Here is a 23253-nt window from a genome sequence, read left to right on the forward strand (position 1 = left end):
GAACTCCACCTCCAATTTCAATTAACTGTAAATTAATGTTTTTTAAAATGGACTTTTAATGGCGTTTTCAATTAAAGTCAACTAATTTGGAGTTGTGCATGGAATTGGGCTAAGTGCCTCCAATTAGGGTATCCAGCGGCGCCTAACCTAGACTCCATTTATAGAATTTCCCCTTTATTGTGCTATTTGTTGATGCCAATTTTTCGGCACCATTTATAGAAATGAGTTTGTGGTGTTTTGCATGTTTAAGTCAGCTATTCTTTAACGTCCCTCCAGACCAGCACAGAACGGATAGGCTTATGCTCCTCTGCCAGCAGGTGGAGACTGAGAACACATTGACTTTTGGCAGAAGTACAAGTGGGCTGTGCAGTTCCATCTACAACCAGTCTGTTCTCAGTCTCCAGCAGGGGGAGGTGGTAAGCCTGTGCAGTCTTTCCTTTGGTTAGTGTAGTGGCCTTCTTGTCCCTGTTTATGGGTGCCAGATTGAGCTTGGGGGTCCCTTTCGGGGATCTGTCTGACCTTGGGGGTGTCACACATGATTGGTCGAGTCCCTCCCCCCATTTCCCCCACCTCCCCCAAATTTTTTATTTTGGAGGTGCCTCAGCCGTAAGCCTTGCTACTGTTCAGGCAAGGCATATAGCATTGAGAGCTAGTGGGGTCTGCTCTCTTGTTCATTAAAGTTGTATTAAAAAAAAACAACCCCAAAACCATCCTGAGGTAGTGCTGGTCTGAAAGGAAGTGTCTTTTTTTGGTAATTCTTTATTGATTTTCCATACTTCTATAGTGCAATACATGAATATACAACATATAATACGCCAATATAAGCACATTCAACTTATAATTATACATAACCAATCATTTTCTCCCCCACCCACCCCAAGTGCAAATACTCTAAGGTCAAATTAGGAAAGAAATATCCCCCCCTTCCTTGGATGTGTATGAAACTAAACAAAAACTGACTTATAATCAAAGACCTACTATATTGAAGTAATGTAAGATGCCAACGGACCCCAAACCAATTTAAAAAAATTATTGTGCCCCAAACTATCTGCATTCATTTTTTCATATCTATAGCTGGAGCACAGATGAGCCCACCAGAAAGGGAAATTTAACATAAGAACATAAGAACATAAGCAGTGCCACTGCTGGGTCAGACCACAGGTCCATCCCGCCCAGCAGTCCGCTCCCGCGGCGGCCCAACAGGTCACGACCTGTCTGAATCACCCCTTGGTTTCAGTACCCTACGATCCCTTTGTCCCTCAGGAATCCGTCCAATCCCTGTTTGAATCCCTGTACTGTATTCTGCCTGATCACTTCCTCCGGGAGCGCATTCCATGTGTTCACGACCCTTTGGGTGAAGAAAAACTTCCTTGCATTTGTCTTGAACCTATCCCCCTTCAGTTTCTCCGAGTGCCCCCTTGTACCTGTTGTCCCTCTCAGTCTGAAGAACCTGTCCCTATCCACCCTCTCTATGCCTCTCAGGATCTTGAAGGTCTCTATCATATCTCCCCTGAGCCTCCTTTTTTCCAGAGAGAAGAGACCCAGCTTATCCAGCCTCTCGGCGTATGGGCAATTTTCCAGCCCTCTTACAAGCTTCGTTGCTCTCCTTTGGACTCTCTCAAGTACCGCCATGTCCTTCTTGAGGTGCGGCGACCAATACTGAACGCAGTATTCCAGGTGCGGGCGCACCATCGCCCGATATAGTGGCATGATGACTTCCCGCGTCCTGGTTGTGATACCCTTCTTTATGATGCCCAGCATCCTGTTGGCTTTTTTTGACGCTGCTGCGCACTGTGCGGATGGCTTCATTGATGCATCCACTAGCACACCCAAGTCTCTCTCAAGTCCGCTGTCTCCCAGCAGTGCCCCCCCCATTTTGTAGTTGAACAACGGGTTCTTGTTTCCTATATGCATGACCTTGCATTTCTCAACGTTAAAGCGCATTTGCCATTTGTTTGCCCAGTCTTCCAGCTTGTCCAGGTCCCTTTGCAGGTCCTCACATTCCTCCCTGGTCCTAACCCTGCCGCAGAGTTTGGTATCGTCCGCAAATTTTATAACCTCGCATTTTGCCTCCGTTTCCAGGTCGTTGATAAATATGTTGAAGAGCAGTGGCCCTAGCACCGATCCCTGTGGCACACCGCTCGTGACTCCCCGCCAGTCAGAATATTGGCCCTTCACTCCGACCCTCTGCAGTCTACCCGACAGCCAGTGCTTGATCCATCTGTGTACATCCCCGCCCACCCCGTGGTTCCACAGCTTCTTAAGCAGCCTTTCATGTGGCACCTTGTCAAAAGCCTTTTGAAAATCGAGGTAAATGATGTCTATGGGTTCCCCTTTGTCCACCTGACTGCTTATTCCCTCAAAGAAATACAGTAGGTTCGTAAGGCATGACCTTCCCTTACAGAATCCGTGCTGGCTTGTTCGCAGTAAGTCATTTTTCTCGATGTGTTCGCAAATGTTGTCCTTGATCATCGCTTCCACCATCTTCCCTATAACTGAAGTCAGGCTCACTGGCCTGTAGTTCCCGGGGTCACCCCTCGATCCCTTCTTAAAGATAGGTGTGACATTTGCCAGTTTCCAGTCCTCCGGCACCTCTCCTGTTCTCAGGGATAGGTTGCAAACATGCTGGATTGTGCCTGCTATTTCCTGTCTTAGTTCCTTTAGAACCCTTGGGTGGATCCCGTCCGGTCCCGGCGATTTGCCGCTTTTTAGCCTGTCTATCTGTTTGAGGACATCCTCCTGACTTACCTCTATATGCTCCAATTTTTCGGCCTGTTCCCCACTCATGAGCTCCTCTGAGTCCGGTATATTGGATATGTCTTCGCACGTGAAGACCGACGAGAAGAACGTGTTCAACCTCTCAGCTACCTCTTTGTCCTCCTTAATCACTCCTTTCCTATCCCCATCATCCAATGGCCCCACCTCCTCTCTCGCTGGTTGCTTCCCCTTTACGTAACTGAAGAATGCCTTGAAGTTTTTCGCCTCCCTGGCCAGCCCCTCCTCGTGTTCCCTTTTTGCTTTTCTAACCTCTCATCATAATTCTTTAGGTTTCAGGTTATCATCTGCATGGCTATCCCAGTCATTATAAGGAAAAGGCGGCATTTATATCGATCTATGGGGGGCTTAACATGTACCGGTAATAATGTTCCACATATGACCGCATCAGTGTAATTGATGATTCTATTATGTTGTTAATTTTACCCCATATTAACCTCCAAAAGTTAAGTATCAAAGGACAATAGAATAACAGATGATCCAGTGTCCCTATGTCCAGATGGCAACTTATGCAACCTAACCGGGGTCCAAAAAGATCAATGTAACAGAAAAAACCATGGTTGTCTCATAGATGCTGATGCTGTACATTTCATTCTCCAAGTCCAAATACGTGGCCATCGAGATGCAGAAATATACTGCTTTATTTCAATACTCCAAATGCCTCTAAGACTATTTGGGGGGTTTTTATTTAAGAGATCAGATATTAATTTATACCACCGGGCGGCCTGATGCACCAGCAAACCTGTCTGGATGAAAGGAAGTGTCTAATTAACTTCAATTAGTTTTTATTACTAACCGGCACTTTTGTTTTTCCTCTTTAGCGGATTTCGCTATGAGCACTTTTACCAAGCTTAAATTGTGCTCCTGGTGCTTCTGGCCTTTCTTGCTATAGATTTCTCATTATCTTTCCATTAATCAGAAACTAGAAAAAATCAAATCATGGTTAGATTCAAATAGGCTGTCCCTCAACATCAATAAATCAAAGCTAATGATCTTTTCCTTTAAAGATGGAATAACTCTTCAGGTCCCCTTGAAATTTGAATCTCTCCCAATTACAGTTGTACCCACTTTAAAGCTGTTAGGAGTCACCTTTGACAGTACCGTATTTTCACGCATATAACGCGCGCGTTATACACAATTTTACAAACCGTGCATAACCATGCGCATTATACGCGTGAGCGCGTTGTACAAATTTTTTTTTACATAGTTCCCCCCCCCGATGTCTGATTCATCACCCCGAAGGACCGCTCGCACCCCCACCCGAAGGAACGCTCGCACCCCCACAGCCTCCCCCCCTCCCCCTCCCGCATGGAGAAGCTGCCTACCGTTGTTTCCGGATGCCAGTGAGCCCAGCTGCTTCCTCTGCCGGCGGTCCTGCCCCTTCTCTGAGCCCTGCGCTGCGCTGCTTCCTCTTCCGGCAGTCCCGCCCTTTCTCTGACGTCAGAGAAAGGGCGGGACCGCCGGAAGAGGAAGCAGCGTAGCGCAGGGCTCAGAGAAGGGGCGGGACCGCTGGCAGAGGAAGCAGCTGGGCTCACTGGCATCTGGAAACAACGGTAGGTAGCTTCTCCATGCGGGGGGGGGGAGGCTGTGGGGGTGCGAGCGGTCCTTCGGGTGGGAGTGCATCCTTTCCTTCGGAAAGGAGAGTCGGGGCGGGCGAAAGGAGAGTCGGGGCGGCGAACAGAGAGTCGGGGCGGCGAGAGGAGAGTCGGGGCGGCATGCGCGGTATACGCGTGTGTGCGCTATAGTAAAATTTTTTTACATAAATTTCTGTTCCCCACACGCTATAACCGTGTGCGCGTTTTACACGGGTGCGCGGTATATGGGTGAAAATATGGTAAATTTTCCTACCACTATCATCTTAGTACTGTTGACCAGAAATGCTTTCATCGTCTTAGAAAGACACGTTCTCTTTCAAGACTACTAAAACCAGCTTCCTTGAATATATTGATCCACTTTCTGGTAATTTCTTGCATAGATTATTGCAATGCCCTTTATAAGGGCATTACTAAAAAGGAAATAAGACGCCTTCAGATAGTGCAGTAAAAACGAATTTGTTTAATCGATTTGTAACCTAAGAATCGTATAGTTTTTCACTTCTTCCATTCTGTAAGCTTGTATTCGATGACTTTGTATTGTGACCACTTCGCTGACTGTCCGGCACCTCTTGTTGTAAACCGCCTCGAACTTTCATGGTTTTGGCGGTATATAAGAATACAGTGGTGCCTCACACAACGAACTTAATTCGTTCCAGGAGCAAGTTTGTTATGCGAAAAGTTCGTTATGTGAAACACGTTTTCCCATAACAATACATGTTAAAAAAAATAATTCGTTCTGTAGCATAAAATATGCTAAGATGACATAAAAAAAGATAAATTTATCTTGTTAGAGCTGTTAGCATGATATAGAGGGGATATATGTGAAGGGGAGGGGAGACAGGGGTTTTGTTGATCCTTGCTGTGTATTATAATCACCCCCCACATACTCCCCAGTACCTTTTTTAATTCCTCCCATCTTTCCCAGCCAGTGGCGTACAGGCCAGAAGCGCAGAGATCAGGAGCAATTCCTCTGCACGCCTGTGTGGGCCCATGCCGATCTCCGAATGGCTGCAGTTAGTTCTTGTGAGTCCCGCGAGAGCTGACTGCAGCCATTCAGAGATCAGCCCAGGCAGTAGCACAGAAGGCTTGCTCTTGATCTCTGTCTGCGCTTCTGGCTGGGAAATTTGCTAGACCACCAGTTCGAGTGAGCGGGTGAGATTAAAATTGCAGCAGTGGTGGCTTTTTAAAAAAAATATGTGGCGGCGGGGGGAGGTTTAAAAATATGCGGTGGCGGCAGAGGCTTAAAAATATGCAGCAGCGGCGGCAGGGGGGTTTAAAATATGTAGCGCCACTGCACAGGGAGCCAGGCAGAGAGAGGGCAGTTAAGCGATGCAGCTCGGGCGACTTCGTTGTGTGAAACGAAGTTCGTTGTGGGAAGCAAGACCTGAAGTTCGTTGTGCGCAGCGTTCGCTGTGCGAGGCGTCCGTTATGCGAGGCACCACTGTAAAATCATTATTATTATTATCAAATTTCACCTCTTTTGTTCAACGCACACGGGCTCCCCGTTGAACATAGAATTAGTTACAAAATCTTACTTTTAACTTTTACAACAGTTTCAAACAATCAACCAGAGTTCATTGATAGACTCTTAATTCCTTACAGTCCTTCTAAATCGCTTCGTTCAATGTCACAGAATCTCCTTGTCATACCATCACTAAAATCGATCAACATGCTGAGATCCAACAATTTCGCTGTCACTGCACCTTCTCTTTGGAATTCACTGCCTAATCATTTACGCATTGAATCTGTATTAAATCAATTTAAAGCAAAATTAAAAACATTCTTGTTCCAGGATGCTTTTGGACAATAACTGTTCTTTTAAGGACCAAAACAAAGATTTATAGCTTTTTACCCTCACCTATTGTTTTTCCCTTTTACTGTGCTCTTTTCCTTAAAGATTGTAATTCTAGCCGTTTTTTCCCATTTGTGTGAAGTAAGTTCATATGTTTTGTTAAGTGTTTTATTAACCTACCCTGGTCTTGTTTAAGTACAGTGCAACCTTGGTTTACGAGCATAATTCGTTCCAGAAGCATGCTCGTAAACCAAAATACTCGTATATCAAAGCGAGTTTCACCATAGAGACTAAGGGAAACTCGCTTGATACGTTCCCACCCCCCCTGAGGCCAGCGGCGCTGCTCCACCCCCCGATAACTGGCATCGCTCCCTCCCCGTGCGAACAACTTCAAACTTACCCCCCGTCTGGCACCGGCACGCAGCCCACAGGCCTCTTGCTGGGCCTTGAGCATCAGCGCAGTTCTTGGCGAGAGGGAGAACTAGAAGGCCTTGAGCATGCGCAGATGCATGCTCATGGCCCAGCAAGAGGCAGGAACTTCTTCAAGCGGCACCAGCACGTCCTGTGGGCTGCGTGCCGGTGCCAGACGGGGGGTAAGTTTGAAATTGTTTGGGTGGGGGGGAGGTTTGCGGGGGGGGGGGGAAGCGATGCCGGTTATCGGGGAGTGGGTGCTCGCAAATCGAGTCAAGTTAAGTTTTTTTTAAAAAATTCTTTATTCATTTTTAAACTTTCATCAAGTGTACAAAAATTCATAATAAACACAATTAATTTGAGCACTTGAACATCTTATCATTATAATCTATAAGTAGAAATGTAACCCTCTCCCCACCTTCCCTCAAAGCCCATTATTCATTATAAGATCATATACTTGAAACCCTCCCCCCCAATACTAAATGGTGTATAATTAATAGAAAAATGGCATCTAATCATGACAAAAAGTTAAGTTTTATTAGGATTTTATATACTGCCTATCAAGGTTATCTAAGCGGTTTTTACAATCAGGTACTCAAGCATTTTTCCCTCTCTGTCCCGGTGGGCTCACAATCTATCTAACGTACCTGGGGCTATGGAGGATTAAGTGACTTGCCCAGGGTCACAAGGAGCAGCGCGGGGTTTGAACCCACAACCCCAGAGTGCTGAGGCTGTAGCTTCAACCACTCGCAAACCGGGTTACTCGCAAACCGAGGTTTGACTGTACTTCTAATTTTAATTTTGTTTTTATGGAATTTTTTGCATTGTACACCGCCTAGAAATTTGATTAAGTGGTATAAAATTTTTTTAATAAACTTGAAACTTGATAATGAGTAGATATGGAAGCCAAGCATTACAATTCTTGCGTGTGATTGCCAATTTTAACTGATGCTCTTTTCACATTATAGGACCATTTTTACAAAGGTTGAGAGATACACCTATGTGGATCCTGATTTTGCCTTTACAGATGAAGAACAGGCAAAACGCGAAGTTCACAAGGAGCTTTATGCAAAATACATTGTAAGCTTAAGAGAGCGACGGATAAAAGAACAAGAAGACAGGTAAAAAGAACTGAGTGAGGAAATGGGTGTGTAAGCTTACAGGTCATGTTCTTGGTTTTAGTATTATTATTTATTGTACAGTAGAATGCCGATTATCCGGACTAACCTTGGGCAGAGAGCAGTCTGGATAATCAAAAATCCGGATGATTGGACCCTATTTTTTTGTTTTGTTTTTAATAATAATTGTTCTTTATCTTCCCTCCAGATGGATGGGTTTACACTCCTTTGCCAGCAGGTGGAGACTAAAAACACATTGACTTTTGGCAGTAGTACAAGTGGGCTTTATAGTCCCATCTATGATCAGTCTGTTCTCAGTCTCCAACTGGTGGAGGTGGTAAGCCTGTGCAGTCTTTCCTCTGGATAGTTAGGGCCTGTTGGATCTGTTTTTGTTGGCCAGATAGAGCTTGGGGGACCTTTTCGACCTCAGGGGGTGCCACACTCGGGCATCCGAGTCCTTCTCCCCATTTTCCTCCACCTCCCCAAATTTTATTTTATTTTTTTTAATCTTTATTCATTTTCAAATATTACAACAAGTGTATAATAAACAATCAGAAAAATTTTAACTAATCACTTGACAATCTTACTTATATTCCCCCAAATATATAGATATAAAAGAGTCCCATCCCACCTACCCATACATTAATAACAAATAGTTATCAATTATTACCTTTCATAATCCCACCCCCTATATCTTATCTAATACTAAGGTGTTAAAGATGTCTGATCATTAGAATTTTAATTAGAGGTGCCTCAGTTGTATGCCTGGCCACAGTTCAGTCAAAGAGGCAGTGCTTTGAGAGCCTGTGGGGTCTGCTCCTTCGTTAATTAAAGTTTTTACTTACAAAAAAAAATCCTAAGACAATGCCGGTCTGAGAAGAAGCATTTAATTGAGCTTAATTGTTTTTTATTGCTAACCAGAACTTACTTTTTCCTCTCTAGCGTTTTACAATGAGCACTTTAAAGAGACTGAAAAAGTGCTCATTGTATTCTTGATGAGCGGTGGATGTGGCCGGCGTGCGCACGAAGTGCTCCGGCTGCTGCTAGGGGGAATCCTCGTTGGCTTTGAGTGCCGGCGAGCAGAATTCTCCTTCACGTATGCACTGTTCATCAGCTGTAGGCAGTGGGGAAGCCTGGGCTTCCCCTACTGCGCACACAGGGATTTCCCCAGCCGCCGCCAGTCAGGGAAATAAGATTTCTCTTACCGCCAGTAGTGCTGGGGATTCCCTTACTGCTACAGCTGCTGCTGCCTGAAGTTCTGCTTTAGCGGCTGGGTCCATTCAGGCCTCTTTGCCACTACAGGCCTCGGGGGAGATTTTTTTGGCGGGCTTTTCTTCGGTTTTGGCGGGAAGCTCCGTCTTTTTGTATGTGGCCTCAGGTGATCTCCCTCCTGATTTAGAAAGACAGGAACAACTCCTTGGTGCTTCTTCTGCTCCTGCAGTGAGTACTTTTTTTTTGCCTCTGATTTTGTTTTAGCTGTATGTCTTTCCTCTATGGCCACTGGTGGGCAGAGTTCTTTTTTGCATTGCTCGGCACACTGGCCGTGTGATCCTGGTGGCTCCAGACTGGCCCAGGCACCCGTTGTACGCAGAATTGGTTCATCTTCTCGTGGCAGATCCTCTTCCTCTGCCCCTGTCATCTGACCTTCTGACTCAGGGTCCCATTCCCATGTTCGATCCGGGTCCCTTTTGTCTTATGGCTTGGCTCATAAAAGGGAATGCCTAAGTAAGAAAGAATATTTGGATAAGGTGATCTCCACCCTCTTGGGTTCTCGGAGACTTTCCATCTCTCAGGCTTATGTGTGCATTTGGCGTCTTTTTGAAGAGTAGTGTTCCACTCATGACATAGTTCACCTTCGTGCGTCTTTGCCTCACATCATGGAGTTTTTTGCAGGATGGCCTGGAGCGGGGCCTTGCCTGGTCCTCTCTAAGGGTTCAGATTGCGGCCTTGTCTTCTTTTCGTGATCTGTTCTAGCTGTACCCCTCTATCCCCTTATCCTCCAGGAACCTATCCAAACCCTTCTTGAACCCCTGTACAGAGTTCTGGCCTATCACATCCTCCGGAAGTGCGTTCCATGTGTCCACCACCCTCTGGGTAAAAAAGAACTTCCTAGCATTTGTTCTAAACCTGCCCCCTTTCAATTTCTCCGAGTGACCCCTAGTGCTTGTGGCTCCCCACAGTTTGAAGAATCTGTCCTTATTTACTTTCTCTATGCCCTTAAGGATTTTGAAGGTCTCTATTAGAGGGGACATGATAGAGACCTTCAAAATCCTTAAGGGCATAGAGAAAGTAAATAAGGACAGATTCTTCAAACTGTGGGGAGCCACAAGCACTAGGGGTCACTCGGAGAAATTGAAAGAGGGCAGGTTTAGAACAAATGCTAGGAAGTTCTTTTTTACCCAGAGGGTGGTGGACACATGGAACGCGCTTCCGGAGGATGTGATAGGCCAGAACTCTGTACAGGGGTTCAAGAAGGGTTTGGATAGGTTCCTGGAGGATAAGGGGATAGAGGGGTACAGCTAGAACTTGAGGTAGGTTATAGGAATGGTCAGAGACCACTTTGCAGGTCGCGGACCTGATGGGCCGCCGCGGGAGCGGACCGCTGGGCGAGATGGACCTCTGGTCTGACCCAGTGGAGGCAACTTCTTATGTTGCATGGTCGGCATTTGGCCTCTTCTCCAAATGTGATTCATTTCTTTTTTTTAAAAATATATTTTTATTAACAATGGCAAATGGTCCAGACACAGAATCAATCATAGGCATCAAAAGAACAATACAGGAATAACAAAAGTAATAAAGTAGTAACTAGCAGAGCCAAACGTTCCCAAATGGCGAGTCCATCAAGGGGACGTCCAGCAGAAATACAAACAACAAACTAATCCAAATCCCTACCATTCAGGACCAGCATAGACCAACAGCCATAGTGGTTATTATTAAAACCCAACAACCCATAATCAAACCAGCAGTGGTCCAGACACCCCAATCCACACAACAGTAATACCTCATGCATACAACATCCAGCCCAAACACCTACGCAAACAAACCCCTCCCAGGAGTCCCCCACCCCCTTTGGAGTACAGGTAAGGAAGTAACAACGCCCCAAACGGGCACACCAGGAAAGCTAAGGTAACGCTGCAGGCAGAGAGCAATCATGTGAGGAGATCCAGCAAGCCCCCCCCCCCCCATAAAGTCACATAGTGCCTCATGTCCGGTCGGTAGGAATTATCATAGGAACGAATCTCAAATTGAGCCATCTCTCTCAGCTTACTGGACAGTGGGGGTGGGGGTGTGGGGGGGAGTCCTCAGAAACCCAGTTGGTCAGAATCAATTTTTTAGCCACCAGAAGGGAATTATACATAAATCTGCATTGGGGAAGGGAGAAACCCTGTTCTCACAGAGAACCCTGGAAGCCCAGCAGGAGGGTGCCATAATCCCACTCCACAGACCGATGGAGGACAGATTCAAGGAGGCCTTGCCAAAGGGTATGCTCAGTGCACTCAAGAAGTGGATATATGTGCCAGGCTTACATTTGCACTTGAGACAGAGATCACTATCCCACAAACCAAGCTGTGCCCCCCTAAACCGAGTGATGTGGGCGCGATGCAAAAGTTTATACTGCAGTTCCTGGTAGTCTGCGGATTTAGAGAAAAGGTAGAGGGTCCAGAAACAGTCCAGAAACTGCGGGTCGGTAATGCTCTTTCCCAGATCTGCCTCCCAGTGCTCCCTCAGTGTGATCATTCCGGGGACCCAGGAGGAGAGCCGCAAGATACCATTGATCCAAAGGGCCAGAGTCCCAATCCCCCGTACAATGATTCATTTCTTGAGAGTGGTGAAGTTGCTCCAGCCTCCAGTTCATCCTTTGGTTCCTGCTTGGGACCTCAGTCTGGTTCTGTGCTCGTTCTGTGCTTTGAATCTCTCAGCTCCTGTGCATTGAAGGACCTTACTCTTAAGGGTTTTTTTCCTGTTTGTCATTATTTCCACGAGATGCATTTTCGAACTGCAGGCCTTTTCATGTAGTCCCCTCCCTTCCTGGAGTTCTCTAGGGAGCGGGTCATGCTGTGGCCAGTTCCCTCCTTTCTGCCGAAGGTCGTTTCTCCTTTTCATGTCAACCAGTCCTTTGCCCTTCTGATCTTGGGTAGTTGGAAGTAGAGAGCTGCACGGGAACGGGGACGACGGGAATCCCGCGGGACCCGCGGGCATCCCGCGGGTTCCCCCTTTGGGTCACGGGGATCCCGTGGGGACGCCCCTAGGGTCGCGGGAATCCCGTGGGGACGCTCCCTAGGGTCGCGGGGATCCCGTGGGGACGCCTCCGAGGGTCGCGGGGTTCCTGCGGGGCTGGATGTACTCAGTCGCACGGCTCTTCTCCCTACCTTCTCTGCTTGCAGCACAGAGCCGAACGGAAGTCTTCCCGACGTCAGCGCTGACGTCGGAGAGGAGGGAGGGCTTAAACAAAGCCCTCCCTCCTTCCGATGTCAACGCTGACGTCGGGAAGACTTCCGTTTGGCTCTGTGCTGCAGGCAGTGCAGGTAAGGAGGAGAGTAGCCTCGCGGTTCGAGTGGCTACCAAGGGAGGGGGCAGTCCGCCCCGCCACACCCCGCCCCGGTTACAGCACAGCCGGCCAGGTCCCCTTACTTTTGTGGCACTTCCCCGACCGACCGACAACAGCCCCGGTCCGACAATCCTCCCTGCCCTGTAGCCGCGAATCTAAATTATCTTCTTACAGCAGCTGTAATAAGGTAATTTAGATTCGCAGTTAAGGGCAGGGAGGTTTGTCGGACCGGGGCTGTTGTCAGTCAGTCGGGGAAGTGCCACAAAAGTAAGGGGACCTGGCCGGCTGTGCTGCACCCGGGGCGGTAGAGAAGGAGTGGGGAGAAGGACGCTGAAAGGCCATGGGGAAGACAGAGGAGGGAGAAGGACGCTGAAAGCACATGGGGAATACAAAGGGGTGGAGAAGGATGCTGAAAGGCCATGGGAAGGGGGGGAGGACTCTGAAAGCACTTGTGGAAGACAGAGGGGGGAGAAGGATGCTGAAAGCACATGGGGAAGACAAAGGGGTGGATAAGGACGCTGAAAGGACATGGGGAAGACGGGGGGGAGTGGAGAAGGACGCTGAAAGGCCATGGGGAAGACAGAGGGGGGAGAAGGACGCTGACAGGACATGGGGAAGATGGGGGGAGAAGGACACTGAAAGGAAATGGGGAAGAGAGAGTAGGGAGAAGACGCTGGCAGGGAAGAAGACAGATGCCAGACTATGGGGGGAGCGGAGAGAAGAAGATGGGTGCCAGACCAATTTGGAAGGGGGAAGAAAGGGAGAGGCACAGTAACAGAGCAAATGGAAGATGCAGAAGGAAGAGAGACAGTGGATGGAAGGAATTGAATGAGAACATGAGGAAAGCAGAAACCAGGCAACAAAGGTAGGAAAAGAATTATATTTCTTTTTTTTTATTTTGCTTCAGGATAAAGTAGTATATTAGTTGTGTTGATAAAAATTTATAAACATTAGAGGCTCTGGTAGAAACCCATTTGCAAAGTATGTATTCTTCCCAATTAATATTTTCAAATTAATAAAGTCTTTTTGCTTATTTGTAAATGGGTTTCTACCAGAGCCTTTAATTCAGTAGCATAATTAAATGAAATAACTATTTCTGAAGTTTATAGGGACGGGCGGGGACGGAGGGGATTCCTCGCGGGGACGGGTGGGGACGGAGGGGATTCCTCGCGGGGACGGGTGGGGACGGAGGGAATCCTCACGGGGACGGGTGGGGACGGGTGGGATTCCTCACGGGGACGGGTGGGGACGGGTGGGACTTTGGCGGGGACGGGTGGGGACGGGTGGGATTTCTGTCCCCGTGCAACTCTCTAGTTGGAAGGGCTCTATGGAGCAGAAGCAATTGCGCAAATTGGATGTCTGTAGGGTCCTTCTCACTTACGTACAGCAGATTCAGGAGTTTCATCAGTTGGGTTGTCTTTTTGTCCTTCTCGTAGGTCCTTATAAAGGGGATGATGCTTCTAAAGATACGATTGCGTACTGGATCAAGGAGGCTATCACTTTGGCGTAACTTTTTCAGAAGAAACTAGTTCCGGATTTTCTTAAAGCTCATTCTACTCGGGGTCAGGCAGTTTCTTGGGCTGTGTCTTCTCTTGTGCCGCTGGTGGATATCTATAAAGCTGCGGTTTGATCTTCTCTCTATTTTTTTGTTCGCCACTACCATGTGGACATTCAGGCGTGTTGGGACGTGATATTTGGTGAGAGTGTTCTTGTGGCAGCCCTTCAGGGGTCCTACCCATGATGGGTATTGCTTTGGTACACCCCTTCCGTTCTGTGCCAGTCTGGAGGGACAATAAAGAAGGAGAAATTAAGTTCTTACTTGCTAATTTTCTTTCTTTTAGTCCTTCCAAACTGGCACAGACCCTGCACTGTCATTTTGTTTGGTGTTTTTTGCGAAGAGTACTTTTTTTTCCTGTAGTATCATTTTGGCTTGGGTTTTTGGGAAGTATAGTAAGAGCAGCGATGTTTGGTTCATCTGGCTTAGCTGGCGAACTGTGGGGCCACCTTGAAGGTTCTTGTTCTAATCAGCATCCAACAGTGTCTCCCTGTCCAATCCAGACAACTACTTTGTTTTCTCCATATGAGAGTGAAGTTGGTATGTTTATAGTTCACGGTTCTTTAGCTTTTAGTTAGTTCCTGCTTGGCTATTCGTCAGACTGATTGTAGATGGGGCTGCACAGCCCACTTGTACTACTGCCAAAAGTCAATGTGTTCTCATTCTCCACCTGCTGGCAGAGGAGTGTAAACCCATCCGTTCTGTGCTGGTCTGGAAGGACTAATAGAAAGAAAATGAGCAGGTAAGAACCTAATTTCTCCTTAAAAAATACTATCAAACCCCCCTAACAAGAAAAGGCAGCATTCCCCCTCCTTCCCTGAACAGACACCACCTCTCGCACCCCAGAGGAAAGACCCCAGGCCTACCTTGTTTCCCTCATGGTCTAGCAGCACACTGGGACAGAAGCGATTTCCATGCTCTTTCAGTGACGAAAATAGTGGCCAAGACTTCCAGCAGCAGTCTTGGATTCTTTGGATGCCTTCTGTAATGCTTCTCTGGTCCGCCATGCTGTTTCTTCATCCCCCCATGCTGTTTTTCCAGCCCTCCCTCTTCATGATGTTTCTTCTCTCCCCTCCAACCTCCAATGCTGCTTCGTTTCATGACTTCTCTAGCTCCCAACTCCCCCACCTACCTCCTCTCCAGGCCTAGCCACTATAATTGAATCTTTAGGCAGCCGGCAGCAGCAACAAGGAAAGCATGCTACCACCGGCTGGTGCCGAAAGCTGCCTCTCTGCAAGTCCTGTCTATGTGAGAACAGGAAATCGCTGCAAAGAGGCGGCTTCCAGGGCAGGCTTACCTTGTTGCTGCTGCTGCCCGAAGATTCAGTTAAAGCGGCCGGGCCCAGGGAGGAGGTAGGTCGGGAAGTTGGGAGAGCCAGCTAAACTTGGACAGACTCCCCCATTAACCACCCCCCCCAACATCCGGGCACCCAGACAGTCCTCAAAAAAGAGGATATGTCTGGGTTTCCCCGGACGTCTGATAACCCTATCTGTTCCATCCCAATATCAAGTCTCTCACTCTCACAGCTTAGATATTGAGAGGGTAACTATGGATATTCATAATGCATACTTTTCTGCTAGTCTGTATTGTATAAGAGGTCCTTTAAGTAGTCATTCATGTTCGTAAATGATTACACTTCTCCCTCCGAATCCGCGGTTTCAGTATCTGCGGATTCGGTTATTCACAATTTTTTTTTAATCATTTTAAATTTTGGGGGCTACTTTTAAGCCCTCTGAGACTCCCTGGAACCTTACCTGGTGGTCTAGCAGGCTTTCAGGGCAGGAGCAATCTTTCTATGCTCCTGCCCCGTGTCTTGAGACTACAACGGGAGCTCACGGCAGCCATTTCCTATGAGTGATCTGTACGGGACAGGAGCATAGGAAGATTGCTCCTGCTCCGAAAGCCCGCTTAACCACCAGGTACAGTTCCGGGGATTCTCAGAGGGCTTAAGCTAAGGTCTGGGATTCCAGGGGAAGGTGGGGGGTGGGTCAGAACCGGCCCAAATATTATTTGCGTTTTTTTAATATTCGTGGACCGGCTCTGCCCCTAACCCCTGCGAATATTGAGGGAGAAGTGTAGAATATTACCATTTACAAGCTTTCGTGCATTTACATACTTTGCACCTATTGTAGGTAGCTCCTTATAGAAGTATCCCTTAAATACTTTTTAGGATTACATTTTCAGTTGTATGTGTGGTTTTCAAACTCCTTTATGGAATATTTGACTCTTTGATTCCCCTTAGTGGGGTCCTTTAGATCCTGCTATTCAAGAATTACAACAATTCACAAATTAGCATTTCCTTCTCTGAAAGGTATTCAATGCACTGGGAAGCTTAGTCAATCTTTCACTTTTAAATTGATGAGAATTTGGAATGGATTTCCAGATTTTCTAAGACTGGTAGATCAATGATTTTGATTTCGAAAAAGTTTAAAAACCTGGTTGTTTTCACAATAGTAAATTTGATTTTAGCTGTCATATAGTAATTTTAAGCAATTCAACATACGTTTTTCTAACTTTTTCCATCCATCTAATCTAACCAATTTCTGTTTTTATCCCACAGTTTTTACTTTATGTTTAATTTTTTACGAACTGTAAACCGAGTCGAGCTCCTTAGGGAGTAGATTCGGTATATAAAATGAAGATTAGATTAGAAATACTGTGCATTGCACAGGATCGAAACCTTGTAAATTTCAGTTACTTTTAGAATTTGTAGATTGTTAAATGCGCTGTTCTTTATGGTCAACTTTTTGGGGTTATTTTTCAGCTAGGTTTTCATTTTGCTTGGTATTTTTGCTAGCATGTTCCTTTATTTTCTCATTCACAGGGAGTTTAAAGAGCTTAACAATCCTGTGGACATTGGCATAAAGCCTGCATGTGGACTCGAGCCACCAAAGCTCTTTGTTAAAGAGTTAAGCACAGTGCAACAGAAACCCCAAATTACCCCCATTTCGAAAGGATGCTTGCTAACTACTGGGGAGCTGGCCTCTGAGGAGCTGAAATCTTTAACAAGAGAAGTATGTTATTAGATGTTAAGGGCTTGAACAACTAAGTTTTATTTTCCTATAAACAGAAAATTAGCTAACTAGTATGTTGTGATCAATATTCTCAGCAAACCAAGACAGGGAAGAACCAACAAAGTCTGCAGTGAAGGATACAAAGGTAAAACAAGGAAAACTGCAGACACGTACAATGATGGCGGCTAAATTTAGTATATCAAATAAGTGTGGTTAAAAATATCTTAAAACAAACCAAAGGACCTGACGTGGTCCGTGTTTCGGAAAATACGCCTTCATCAGGGGTCCCAGGTTGAAACCGTAGTGAAACTATAGCCTGTAAAACAATGGAGATCAGTTTGTCGGTGAGCTGCTTCCTGGTTTAATTTGATCCCTTTTCAACCTGGGACCCCTGATGAAGGCGTATTTTCCGAAACACAGACCACGTCAGGTCCTTTGGTTTGTTTTAAGATATTTTTAACCACACTTATTTGATATACTAAATTTAGCCTGCATCATTGTACGTGTGTCTGCAGTTTTCTTTGTTTTGCCTGTGATCAATATTCTCTGCAGGATGTCGCTAATCATTTCACATTACTTATAGCCATCTTCCCTTTTCTGCTTCCCTTTTGAGGCTGTTCAGCCAGATGACCTTGGAAACAATATGGTGGCCATACTCTTCTCATGGTCCTTTTTATTGTCACTATGGAAGAAATTTTATAAAGGCTGTTCTTTAGCTTCTCCTAGGACAAGCAGGATGAGTCAGCCACATATGGGTGATGTCCCATCAGCTCCCATTTGCAGATAAGCTCTCCAATAGCTCAGAGATATATTTTTTTTCCTCTCTGAGCACATGCAGTGCCCGGGCCCCACCGGGCATGCCTGAGCACTACCCATTACCTCCTGCTTCCCCCTAATCCCCAGTCTTTAGTCTCTGCCCGTTCCCATCGGTAGGATTTTCTACAGCTCTCCATTACAACTTTTCTACTCATCACTTCAAGATGCCTGAATCATCAAAGAAATGCCTGGGATGCAAGAGAAGGATGAATGCACTGGATCCTCATGAATTGTTCTTTAACATCTCTCTAGCCTAGTACAGACAGATGGGTTTATGCTCCTCTACCAGCAGGTGGAGACTGAGAACAAACTGAATACTAACAGCAGTACAAGTGGGTTGTGCAGTCCCTCTTAGAATCAGACTGTTCTTAGACTCCAGTAGGTGGAGGTGCTAAGCCTATGCAGTTCTGTTCTATTTTGCCTTAGGGACTGTTGGAGAGGATAGACAGTGGCCTTTTCTGGTCTTTTATTGCTCAGATTAAGCTTAGGCCCACAGGGGTCCTGTTAAACTTCAGGGGTGTCACTCTCGGGCAGTCGAGTCCCTCCCCCCATTCCCTCACCTCCCCAATTTTTAGTTAGAGGTGCCTCAGCTGTATGTCTTGCCTAAGGGTACAGACTACAGCTTGGAGAGCCAGTGGGGTCTGCTCTGTTAAGCATTAAGGTTTACAAAAAACAAACAAACCCCAACTGAGGCAGAGCTAACCGGAGTCTGAATTGAGCCTCCCTTGTGATTCACAATGAGCACTTCTCAGCCTAAGAAGTGCACAGTGTGCTCCCGCCGAGGTCTCAATGTGGCTGGCGTTAGTTATTTTTGCTTGCAGCTGCACAAAGGGGAACCCTAATCGGGGTCAGTTTTACGATCCAGCAAGAGGGATTCCCCAGTGGCTGCGAAGGAAGAGTCGGCTGTAGGTGGTTGGGAGGCCCAGGATTCCCCAACCACCAAAGGCTCTGGGGTTTCCTCAGCCGTTGCGACTACTGCCAGTGGAAGGCCCAGGGTTCCCTTACCACCGCAGTCACTGGGGATTCCCTTGTCATCGTGTTGGGGATTTCTAGGGATTCCATTTTTGCGGCTGTTGGTTTATTTTCTTTCAGGCCTCTTCAGTGTTTTCGACTTCAGGAGAACCTTTTTCGGTAGGCTTTTCTTCTTTGGCAGGAAACTATGGGACAGTTTTGGTTGCCTGTTCCGATCCTTTTCCACCAGTTGTGTTTTACAAAGACAAAAAGACCCGCAATACATTAGTTTTAAGTTCCTGTTGGCTATTCGTCAGACTGATTCTAAGAGGAACTGCACAGCCCACTTGTACTGTTGAGAGAATTAATTTAATTTAATGCTGTGTTTATATACCTCTAAATCACCATACTGGCTTCAAAGTGGTTTACAAAAACAAATAAAATATGATTTATACAATGATCAAAAGTTTAGGGTACTTTAAGTAAATTCCCTCTCTGTACCAATGGGTTCACAATTTAACTATAGTACCTATGAAAAGGAATGAACAAACAATTATAATTATACATACCAGGAATAAAGAAAGGGAAGAATGAGAAAAGAACAATACAGTAATTCAATAAAAAAGCACACACAAAAAAGTGTATTCTCAGTCTCCACCTGCTGGTAGAGGAGTATAAATACATCTGGAGGAATTTAAAGAAAGAGACAGAGACCAACATCTCTATAGGTGCATAAAGAAGGTAGGTTGGCTAACTTTAAGCCTATTTTATAAGGACACATAAGCACTTGAGTATCTTTATAAAGTACAAGAGGCAAAAATGCCTCTGCAAAATGTATAATCCTTTGGTGACTTAATAGCACATTAGTCAATAGAAAAGAAAAGGAAGAAAAAAAACTTTAAGCCAAAAGGCACTTAATACAACTCAGTTCCTAGTCACCAAAACTTTAGTCCTCAAAGTCTCAAAAGAAAAATAAGCTTCTCCAGGGTTGTAGAAGCTTGGCAGGATTCAAGCCAGTCTTTATTATGTTCTCTTTTCCACCACAAAGTAATAAGCCAGGGCAGTTTATTCTCAGAGTCCCAGCAGATAAAGCTCTGCTCTGCAGAACAAAAAGACAAAAAAATCAACTCCTGGCTTTTAAACCCTTCGGCCAAACGTCCAGCTGCGTGTCAAAGCAGCTCCTGATTGGATAAGGCCCGACTTGGTGCAGGAAGAGGCGGTCGGTGCGTACTGTGAGTGATTTCCTGCACTCGTGGTGCTCCGGCTGCTCTCTCCTGCCGCTCCCGCTGCCCTCTCCATGTTGGCGGTTCGTGGTCCGAAAATACCACAAATGACCGGGACCGCGAACTGCCAACCGCGAACAACCGGGGGAACACTGTACATGCATTAAACCAGTGAATTGCAAACTGTGCGCTGCAGCACAATACTGTGCCGTGGCGAGATTTTGGGTGTGTTGTGGTGAAGCGGGAGCCTGTCATAGCTGGCACAGGCACCAGTGTCTCTCCTTCTCTCTGCCCCCCCTCCCCACGATAATGGAGGGATTTCCAAACACCAGCAGTTTGTTTGGGTTTTGGAAGGCCCCTGAGCTCAGGGCCACATCTGGAGGGCGTCTGAGTATATGCGGCCATCGATGTGATGACATCACACACAAGCATGTGACGTGTCACCGGTTGATGTCCATGCATGTTCAGAGGCCCTGCAGATGCGGCTCCGAGTTTAGTGTGTGGCAGAAAAAGTTTGCGACACGTTGCATTAGATGTGGCGAAAATAAATTGCTTAGGACATGTCCATTTCCTCAAAAGAATCTCCTTCTCAGGACCTTGCAGTGAAGAAGGGAACCCATTCAGCAGCTTAGCGAAGGTGAGAGGCGCCCAAAGCGGTGGCGCCCTTCCCCCGCCCTCGTCTCCATACCTCACTCTTTCTTCGCCCCCCTCTGCCTTCCCTTCCCCCATACCTCTAGTTCACCACACAAGTAACAACTTCAACGTGCTCCTCTCAACCGCGTTGGCTGTCCCTCTGACATCACTTCCTATGTGCGGCACCTGGAAGTGACATCATAATTACAACTGGGGATGCTTAAAGACACCAGTGGAATGATATTGAATGATCCAGAAAGCATTAAAAAGAGATGGAAAGAATATACAGAAAATTTATACAAACAAAGCAATGAGGATAACATTGGGGAAATTGAACTGGAAGCTGAAGAAGAACCAGATATTTTAAAAGAAGACATAGTAGCAATTAAAGCTTTATCCCAGGACAAGCAGGCAGCATATTCGGGTGACGTCACCGACGGAGCCCTGGTACAGACCACTTTAAAAGTGCATTGCCACTTTAAGTCTTTGGAAAGTTCGCGATAGCCCGCACCACCCAAAAACTTAAACTATCCTTCCCCTCGCTAAAAGGTATCCTCTATGTGGGAAAATTAGGGAAATCTCTCTTCTTCAGAATTACAGGGCTTTGGAATAACCTCACTGCCCCACTACGGACACAGAGCACCTTCCAACTATTCCGAAAGCACCTGAAAACTAGGCTATTATCAAAAATGTAATGCTCTCTTCCCCCCTATACTCAACCTCCAACCCCATTATGCTGTTCCCTCCTTATATTAAGCTCTTGTAAACCGTGCTGAGCTCTATAATTGTGGAGAGGATGCGGTATATAAACTTAAGGTTTAGTTTAGTTTAGTTAGTTCTCGCCCGACCTAGGCGAGCGGTCTCTTAGTTTCCACAGAGCTAAGAAGCCACATTTTTCAATGGCTGTTGAAATTTTTCAATTTCGCTGCCTTCCTGCTCTCGTGGATTTTTGACTTTCAGTCATTTCTTTATTATTGTCTTGTTTTCTAGTTAGATTGTTTTATAAAAAAAACATAAAAATTTTCATTTTTTCCCTCTTGCTGGTTCGGCCCGGCGAGGCCTGTTCAACCACCTTGGCCTCCGATTTTGATCTTGCTGGGGCTATTTTTCCATCGATGTTCTGCCCGCAGACGGGTTTAAAAAGTGTGGTCGCTTTGCTCGGCCCATCTCAGTAACTGACCCGCGTCGCTGGTGTCTCCAGTAAATGGGGCCTGAGCACTGTCCGGAGACTTGTTCCCGCTGTTCTTCTCTCCAAAAAAGAACATTGAATAACCGCCTGATCCAACCATAATTTCTCTTCGGTGTCACGATGGAAGGAGATTCGACATCGATACCATCTTCGATGGTGCCGTCCAAATCGACACCGCATGATTCGACATCAGCACCGGCAGAAACAACTCCGGTGTTGCAACCTTCTGCAGGTAAGCTGGCTAAGAAACCTTTCCCCACTCCATCTGGGCCTCAGGTCAAAGTAGCAGTGAGCCAAGTCCTGCCGACCTTGAAAAAGCCCAGAAAGCGCTCTGCTTCGATATCGGTGAGTGCCTCGTCATTGGCCTCCTCATCGCCGGAGCGTAGAACCGCACCAAAGGTACCAGCAAAACAGCCAAAGGTGCCGATGCTCTCCCTTAAGCAGAAAATTGATAACTTGCTTAGGGAGGAACTGGGTGAGCATTTTCAGATGCTGGTGCCGACCCAACTTATGCCCATGTCGACACCGACTCTCTCAGTCTCTCACCGACTGCACCTTCCTCTGATGCTCCACTGGTGCAGAGAAATTTGACACGGGAGTCAATTCCTCCAGTTCCCCGGCGCCAGTCATCCTCGACACAAACATCTCAAGAGGTGACTGGTGTGGTTCCGGAAGGCGTTGCAAAAGCTGAAGCATATTGAGCCTTCGACACTGTCCATATTCTATTCAAGATTCAGACTTGTGGGGAGACTGAATAGGATCCTCTTTTCTCTGAGGATGAAGGTTCTCCTGATGAGCGTTCAACTCAACATTCCTCTCAGGAGCCCCCTGTTTTTTCTGAAAAGTCATCTTTTTCCAGGTTTCTTTGTCAGATGTCTGAAACTCTGTCCAATCCACTTGAAACTGACTCTAAACATTCTAAACAGTTCCTGGAGGCTTTGGATTATGATTAACCGCCAAAGGAATTACTCAAGCTTCTTCTTCATGACATTTTACGGGAAACTTTCTATATAAATCTGGAAACGCCATTTTCCATTCCTATGGCTCCTCACAAATTAGACTCTCTGTACTGAGTGGTTCCTATTTCTGGTTTTGACAAACCTCAACTCCCTCATGAGTCCCTACTAGTGGAGTCCACCTTGAAAAAGTCTACAGGGGCTAATGTTTACGCATCTGTTTCCCCGGGCAGAGAGGACAAAGCCATGGATCGATTTGGCAAACGCCTTTATTAAAATACCATGTTGGCCAACCGCTCTGGCAACTATAATTTCCATTTTCCCTTTTACCTCAAGCACCTGATTAAACAGATTTCACTTTTCCAGAAATACATCCCAGAACGCAAGCTTCCTGCTTTTCAACATCATATTTCTGATTTGTTTCAGCTGAGGAAATATATGATACATTTGAACTTACCTCCTGTGCTGCAGCTTTATCCTTAGCCATGAGACGTCTGGCCTGGCTTCGTGTTTTAGAACTTGATGTCAACCATCAAGATAGGCTAGCAAATGCTCCGTGTCTTGGGGATGAGCTTTTTGGTCCCTCCATGGACACAGCTACACAGAAGTTGTCTGCTCATTAGACCAAATGGGACACTCTTGTCTGGCCTAAAAAGAAGCCTTTCATATTCTGCTC

The 23253-nt window shown here is 46.3% G+C and overlaps 1 protein-coding gene across 2 annotated transcripts in view; it reads left to right on the forward strand.

Annotated features, from left to right (window-relative positions):
• Positions 1-23253, forward strand: part of CFAP47 (cilia and flagella associated protein 47) — a 1062207-nt gene that overhangs the window by 128452 nt on the left and 910502 nt on the right. For both annotated transcript variants that reach the window (XM_033947561.1, XM_033947559.1), the window contains exons 11-12: positions 7542-7694; positions 16620-16809. In XM_033947561.1, the coding sequence (XP_033803452.1) occupies positions 7542-7694; positions 16620-16809 (343 nt within the window). The remainder of the gene's footprint in view (positions 1-7541; positions 7695-16619; positions 16810-23253) is intronic.

The sequence above is a fragment of the Geotrypetes seraphini genome, chromosome 6 (assembly GCF_902459505.1).
Source record: "Geotrypetes seraphini chromosome 6, aGeoSer1.1, whole genome shotgun sequence".
Lineage (NCBI taxonomy): Eukaryota > Metazoa > Chordata > Amphibia > Gymnophiona > Dermophiidae > Geotrypetes > Geotrypetes seraphini.